The sequence below is a fragment of the Anarrhichthys ocellatus genome, unplaced genomic scaffold (genome assembly GCF_004355925.1).
Source record: "Anarrhichthys ocellatus isolate YVR2014 unplaced genomic scaffold, GSC_Weel_1.0 scaffold1911, whole genome shotgun sequence".
NCBI lineage: Eukaryota > Metazoa > Chordata > Actinopteri > Perciformes > Anarhichadidae > Anarrhichthys > Anarrhichthys ocellatus.
In genome coordinates this window covers 1,125-9,325 of record NW_022281885.1, presented here as the reverse complement: position 1 = coordinate 9,325, position 8,201 = coordinate 1,125, and the positions used below count along the sequence as shown (strand labels likewise).

The 8,201-nt window shown below is 42.6% G+C and overlaps 1 protein-coding gene across 1 annotated transcript; it reads right to left on the bottom strand.

Moving 5' to 3' along the window:
- Positions 1 to 531: 531 nt before the first annotated feature.
- On the bottom strand, positions 532 to 7,229 carry LOC116377975 (endothelin-converting enzyme 2-like; the record flags this gene model as incomplete). The annotated part of the gene is made up of 11 exons (XM_031839747.1): positions 532 to 2,607; positions 3,421 to 3,516; positions 3,659 to 3,849; positions 4,484 to 4,551; positions 4,877 to 4,987; positions 5,160 to 5,263; positions 5,344 to 5,421; positions 5,723 to 5,821; positions 5,918 to 6,028; positions 6,836 to 6,950; positions 7,039 to 7,229. Coding segments are annotated over 11 exons (1,341 nt in total), but the record flags the coding sequence as incomplete, so codon positions are not given.
- Between the last annotated feature and the right edge of the window lie 972 nt (positions 7,230 to 8,201).

Genomic DNA, 8,201 nt, shown 5'->3' with positions numbered 1-8,201 from the left:
ACATATACATATATATTTATATATATATATATATACACACATGTGAATAATACTTATTATTCATAATATTATATAAAGGTATTCATTACCAATAAACACAGTACTAAAATAAAGTACATGTTGATACTGTGTACTACCTGTGTACTTTTACACTAACATACTGAATGCAGGAATATTTTTCAGTGTATTCTAATCTTTTCTAAATATAGTAATACCACACAACACAAGTACTCTTTTTAAAATATTTTAAAATAAATATGCATTCACTACTTTATATATGCAGAATAGAGAGTTCTGTATCAAGTACAAGTATAAAGACAAACAAGTACTTTTGCTACTTTAAGTACATTTAGCTTATAGTACTTTTGTTTTTTTACTGCAGAAATATTTTAAATGCAAGATTTTTACTTATAACAAAGTATTTTATTTTTTTACCAGATCCTTTTATTTTGAAGTGAAGCAGATGACACAGGTGCATTATGGGATATCACGAGTGTAGTTTTCATAATAACAGCACGACTGAGAGTTTTATGATATTCAGTGTTTATTATGTTTGTAACGCAGCGCTCTGATTGGACGAGCAGAGTGGTGACGCCCCCTTCAGGACACAGAGTTCATTCTACATGAGATCTACTGTACACACACACACACACACACAGAAACTTCTTTGGCAGGAAGCAGCTTCTTCTTCTGCTAAACAAACTATGACACGCACGAGCTGAACGGGACAGTGACGTCATCATGAGGCAAAGCGCGCGCACGCACGCACGCACCCACACACACACACACACACACACACACACACAGAGTATCCAGGTGAGCAGCGCCACCTGCTGTCAGAGGCAGCTACCTGCACTGAACAGCAACACTGGGGGATTGTGGGTAATGAAGTTGAGGTGACATGTTTTTAAAAGTGAAACATGTTGAACTCTTCATCTTTACTCACTTCTTTAAGTTAGAGACTTTATTTCTTTAATATTTCATCATTTGACTTTGTTTTAAGGCGGTATTTCCAAGTTTTACACCAACGTCTGATTATTTCCATCACTGATGTTAATTGATGAACTCTGCAGGTTCTACTCAGGTTCTACTGATGTGAGTTCAATGTCCAGTAAAATACAACATCTCTTCATTTCTACCTTAAAACTGAAGATCATAATTAAATTAAGGCTTTTAAGAGCTGAGGAACATTTGAAACACGTCGAGAAAAGGCCTAAATTATTCAGCTTGTTAAAGTTCGTTTTAATTTCACACATTTACTTGTGCATCTAAAATCTGGCGTGAATAAAGTACTTTAAAAGGACAAAATAAAGGCTATGTTATGAAACAGGAGATGGTATATTTATGTTATTTTCATATTTTAAGGGGCTAATTATTGGATATCTGAATGAACCGTAATATATTCAGATGAAGGTGTTAAATTAATTGATTAATGGGATTTTTTTAAGGCATTTTTCTAAAGAATTAAGGCAACATTTTAAATTCAGTTTAATCATAATAATCTGATTAACACTCAACAGGTTGTATTTCTGTTACCATGACGACACCAGCATGGCGGAGACATCCTTTAGTTTTTACTTTAAATTCCATGCATTCACCTTTTAATAACGATGTCATTACGGTCATTTTAATGATTATATATTAGATTTTCTACAAGGTTTAAGAACCTTTTAAGGGCAGAAAAAGACTTAAAATGGACCAAAAACATGAAAACTCTTCGTTTATTTAAACCTTAACAAGTTTCAATAAAGAATGAAGAAACATTCAAAGACACTTTTCATACTATTTGGTCCATTTTAAGGACTTTTCCTCCTTAAAAACGTCATAAAGCGCAAAACAGAACCCATTAAAACCCTTTAATACTTTAATTCATTGATTAATTATCTAATTTGCGTTGAACCAGAAATAAAATGCCTTAAAAAGCTCGTGAATCGATCAATGAATCAGACGACAGCTTCTGTACACACGGCCGTGACGATGATGCAACAGTTCAACCTTTGTATGAGGTCATCACAGTGATGTCATCAGAGAGTTTTACCCACACGCACACACAAACACACACAAACCAAAGCCCATTAATAATAATAATAATAATAACGGTGATTAAGCAGAAATCAGCAACATCCTCCCATGTGGCTTCTTCATCATCATCAGTCCTTCAGGTCTCTGAAGTCCACCTGAGTCCGTTTAGATTCCAGACAGAAAGTCCGTCTGATCGTCTCTAATCAATAGATTTATATTAAAGGAATGAAGGTGAAGATTACAGCTCGTCATCGTCACGAACACCTGATAAACTTTTCTAATTAAGACACTAACCAGGCTAATTAACAATCTGACTCGTTAACATGTTAAATACCAGACTGAGCTCATTAGACCCGCCACTCTGATCCCGCCCCCTCTGACCCCGCCCCCCGGTCCTCTTGGGTCAGTCTACCAGACCTCGCAGCGCCGCCCGGTGTTCATGGGCGTCCCCACGGGACAGTTGAAGTGGCGGCTGAAGTCCGGAGAGTTGGCCAACGTGCCGATGACCCGGTAGCGGGGGGGGCTGTGGGGGTCGGTCACCAGACCCTCGTGAGCGCTCTCCGGGGTACGGACCGAACACCACACCTGAAAACACAAAATACAATTTTGTTTTTCACGCTTCATTTCCCTTCGTGACATATGATAGGTCAGCTGTTTCCTGATTGGGTGGGTGGGTGGGTGGTGGGGTATTTTTGCTCGAACCACTCAGCCGTTGTTAGCAACAGTTAGATTTAGTTTGGTTTATTTGCACAATAATGAAAATACAAATACAAACAATAGGAACAATACAACTTGCTTGTTAGCTTGCTTCATTGATCCATAGCACGCTAGGTCGCTAGTTAGGTCGCTAGCTAGGTCGCTAGCTTTAGTCTGTAACATATGGGCTAGCTAGCTAGTAAGCTAGTTTTCGTGTGATGCCGGCCGTCGAGCAGAAAGTACCAGACTGACCACTGAACCCAGCAACAGTAATAGCATATGTAAGCACATGTAATTTAAATGTATAAATTACTATAATATAATAAATAATAATACGTTTATCAACTAGGATTTCTGTTGGCTACTAGCGAGGGTAAATCACCGAGTCAACTATTGACACGCATCTCTAACGAGAACCTCATCAGTCTGTCTGGTGCAGAAATCATACACACTGGTCATTAGCATGCTAAGCTAACGTTAACGTTTAATTTAAGGCATGACTAAAGCCGGCACATAAATCACCGTGTCATCAGCGTATAACGTGAGTCGACATCCGGATGAGCAGAACGTGGGTCGTTAATAGAAACAGAAGGGGCCCCAGGATAGAACCCTGTGGGACACCAGTACAGAACCCTGTGGGACACCAGTACAGAACCATGTGGGACACAGTTCTGGTGACTGAGGTGCTTTTGTTTGACTCACCTGAGCGAATCCCAAGAAGAAGAGCTGATCGTTGGTCAGGTTGACGGCAGGAAGCCTCTTTTCCTCCCCGTTCCTTTGGACCCACGACCGATAGGCCTGAAGTCAAAAACATTAATTTAGTTGTGATTATGTAAACAAACATGACCCGGTGTGGTGTGGACACATGATACAGTCCAACTTGGTATGTTTTGGTTGATATGAGTCATGGTTCAGTTGGTTATTCTACGTTCGTACTAACATGGTATGCCGCCTTCAGTCCTCCGTTGTCTGCAATGTTTTCCCCGAGCGTCTGCTTCCCGTTGACGTGTTCTCCGTTGACGGTGTAGTGGTTGTACTGGTCCATCATGCACTCGGTTCTCTGACGAAATGCCTCCACCGACGAGTTCTGCCACCACGGCCTCAGGTTTCCTTCTTTATCGTACTCACGACCTGACGGCAGCAGAGAGGAGACACGTCAATGAACAAGAGGACTTTAAGTCTGAGAGGTTCATGTGACGCATTCACTTCTATTTCATATACTATATATACACTTCAGTTCTGACTAATGGTGAAGAACAAACATCCACATGAAACAAACATGTCGGCCAAAGTTCATTGTTTAAAGTGAAAGAACTCAACATCATTTGATATGCAGATAGTGTTCATCTTGATAACAACCCTGAAGATCAAACTGACAACCAGAACTCTAGAAACCACAAAGAAGCATCAAAGAAACCGTCTCAATGTAAATAAATTAACTTTCAAACCAGGTTCCCTCTCTGATATTTCTACCCGAGTCCAAGAAGTTGCTGAAGGTTTCCTACAGTTGTTGTCGCATTATATTTCTCTTTTATTTCTGGTCTAATTTCAAATAAAATCAACTCATGACTCTCATAATCACTTTAAAACGTACTAACCACCACTGGGAAAGTCACATTTTAATGTAGATGTAATATAAAGTACCATCTGAAAGTATTCTAACAGTTAACATCTTTATCTTTGAACACAAGTCTCATATTTACATCCAAAGTCAGAGGGCAGTGAACACATCATGTGACAGGAAGTAAACTGGACTCAAACTCACCCTGATCATCGAAGGCGTGTGTGAGCTCGTGACCCATCACCACCCCAATCCCACCGAAGTTCAACGCCCTGAAAACAGACACAAAATATTATATATGATATATAAGTATTATATACAAGACCCAGACGGGTCCAGAAACCAGAGACTGACAGCGCCCCCTAAAGGCTGCAGAGCTCAATACTGAAACAACATTCGTCCTGAAGGTGATTACAGTCTACAGGTTCATCCTCTGGAGAGCAGGAACCTTCATCACTATCCAGTCTGTCTCTTGTTAATATGCGTTTGTATAAGACACAGGTTTCATCTTCATCAGTGATTTCTATTTCACAGGTGTAGTATGTCCTAACAGACAGACAGGTGGACACACAGACAGACAGGTGGAGGTAAACAGACTTGGGGTGGTCGTGGGCGTAGAAAGGAGCTTGCAGTATCCCAGCAGGGAAGACGATGCCGTTCTTCGTGGGCATGTAGTAGGCGTTAACTGTGGGAGGAGTCATACTCCACCTGAGAGGAGGAGACAAGGAAAAGAGATGAGGAGAGGAGATGAGGAGAGGAGAGGAGTTAATCTGTGGTTCTACCAGTTTCCTCTACAGATCTTTTCTCATCTTTAACCACAGTTTCATAAAGCATGTGACTGGTTGTGCTGGTGTGTGTTACTGGTCTTCATCATCATTACTGGTCTTTGTTGGGAGTCTTCCTCAGCTGGTCGGCCATCACTCGGGAGGAGAAGTTGTAGAAGTTCAGCATGTTCTGGAAGAAGCTGTCGTCGGACACGTCATACTAAAACACAGTGAGACAGTGAGACACTCTGTCCTTCCTGTCTACAGGTGAATGAGACATGATTGACAGCTGTCACTCACCCCGTCAAACACGTCGTCCAGCTCTTTGGGGTCCAGGATGAATTCTGGGAAACCAATCATGTCGTAGATTGCATCTGCCTAATGGAGACAAACAGACAATGAGACCAATCAGCACACTTACCTCCACCTGTCTGTCCACTTATCAGTCTACCTATTTGTCCACCTGTAAGTCTACCTGTCTGTGCACCAGTCTCTTTACCTGTATGTCCCCCTGTCTGTCTTCCTATCTGTCCCACTGTCGGTCCACATGTCTGTCTACCTGTTGAACTACCTGTCTGTCTACCTACCTGTCCACCTGTCTGTCTACCTACCTGTCCACCTGTCTGTCTACCTACCTGTCCACCTATCTGTCCCCTTGTCTGTCCACCTGTCTCTGTACCTTGTCTTTAGCAGCATGTCTCGTGTGGTCGTCCATCCAGTTGAGTCGGTCCAGAGCTTCTTTAAATGCTGATCGGATCTCATTAATCATCTCCTCGGCCTGAGGGAAAGAGACAGGAGGTCAGACCTGCACCTGATCCTGGACCACCTGGATCTTTTGATCAGTGTTTCCTCAGGTTTCAGTTCTGTGACTTACGATCTCTTTGCTGTGCTTGTCGAAGGTGGCCTTAACAAAGAGCGCTCCCAGAGCGAAGCCCAGGGTGTCGTCAGTGTTCCCGATACAGGTCTGCCAGCGTGGGGTGCAGGACTGCAACGAACCACAACCAGTTACAGACATTTATTAAAAGTTACAGAAAGTAGCAGACCAGTAAGGACCAAGTACAGACAGCTGGAACCTGTTACCCATAGGTACCCACACCGGCCCAAAACCAGCTGAGAGCTGGAGGCATGCACTTACCAGTTAGAACCTGGTTCATCTCCCCATTAGTACCAGCAGAGGTGGAACCTTCCTGGTTTCCAAAACCAGTTGGAGCCAGTTGATATCAGATAGAGGTAAATAAAACCAATTTCTACTGGCCCATTCATTAGCGTCTCCAGTAGCACGGTGGGGGCGGAAGATTCCTGGAATCCTCAACCAGTTAAAACCAGCATTGATCCACAAGAACCAATTACAGACATTTGGAACCACTTAGAGTTAACCAGATAGAGCCAGTACAACTACAGATACAGCGGACCAGTTAGTTGCACACAAGTTAGAACCAATAACAGAAGTAAGAAACCAGTTTCCCCAGTACAGCAGCACAGGCTTAGCTTCCAAAACCAGGTCAGAACCAGCCAAAAAACCCATTACAGCCCAGTGGAAACACTTCAAACTGGTTACTCCAAGTAGAACCCATTAAAACCAGTAAGAAGCATAAATGGATACAGATAAACCAGTTAAAGTTCCTTCAACAGAACTGGGAGGAGGATTACCGACCGTCGTTAATGTAGTATTAAAAATATTTGTACCTGCTACAGTAAGAAGAAATAACTGGATCAGTAACGGTAGTAGTGTCTGTAGTATTTGTAGCAGTAACAGTAGTAGTACTTGTAGTAGCAGTAGAAGTAGATGTACCTTCTTGGTCCCGTAGAGACTCTCCAGTAGTTTGTCCTGAGCGTTCTCAAAGCGTTGATCCAAACTGGCCACACTCTTCTGAACCAGTGTCCACATCATGTAGTTGTTTAGCAGACTAGGAGACAGACAGACAGACAGGTAGATAGGTGAGACACCTGCTGCCGTGTGTAGGTGGACACGGCAGCAGGTGATCCCGGACTCACCTGCGGTCCGTCTTGTTGATGAGGTCAGACACCTGCTGCAGATACTCTCGGGCGTACAGGACGACGGCTTCGGTATCGTTGAGCTCCAGAGGAGACAGAGAGTAAGACAGGTAGTCCAACCACTCCACGGACGGAGCCAGCAGCTGGAAAACCACAGACGAAGAAACACAAAAGACGTTTTTAGGGTTCAAACGGGTTCAATTCAAATCTGAAGGTGATCAATAAACGTTGACCGTTGTTAAAGAGCTGCTGAGCTTCAGGTGAAAAGTCGTACAGGTGAACAGTGACCCGGTAACATGGTGTGAGAGGCCGTCACGTTAGTGTCTCATGATGTTAACATAATTATATTTAAAAACAATTGTGCAACATCAAGTTTATAATGGTATTTATTGCTGTCTATCATCTTGTATATACATATTTAGTGTCTGCACTAATGCTAAACTTGTATTATTAATGAATTAGTAGTTAAGGAGGTAAAATCTTGGGAATAATAAATATGACACTTTTCCATAGATTGTGTTTTGTACTAGAGAGAACACTGTGCTTTATTCTTTATTGGTGTATGAATATAACAAAATTAATAAACAAAACTGTGGACAGATCTGTCCGTCTGTGTCTGTCAGTAATCCAGACTGTGGGAGCAAACTGCACCACCCGGGGGGGAGGTACCGAGATGAAAAACTAATCCCCGTCAAACAGGAGACAGTGAGACAGGAGACAGTAAGAAAGGAGACAGTACGACAGTAAGACAAGAGACAGTACGACAGGAGACAGTACGACAGGAGACAGTACGACAGTGAGACAGGAGACAGTACGACAGTGAGACAGGAGACAGTACGACAGTGAGACAGGAGACAGTACGACAGGAGACAGTAAGACAGTGAGACAGGAGACAGTACGACAGTGAGACAGGAGAGAGTACGACAGGAGACAGTAAGACAGGAGACAGTACGACAGGAGACAGTACGACAGGAGACAGTAAGACAGGAGACAGTAAGACAGGAGATAGGGGACAGTAAGACAGGAGACAGTAAGACAGGAGACAGTATGACAGGAGACAGTATGACAGGAGACAGGAGACAGTAAGACGTGAGACAGTAAGACAGTGAGACAGTAAGACAGGAGACAGTAAGACAGGAGACAGTAAGACAGTGAGACAGGAG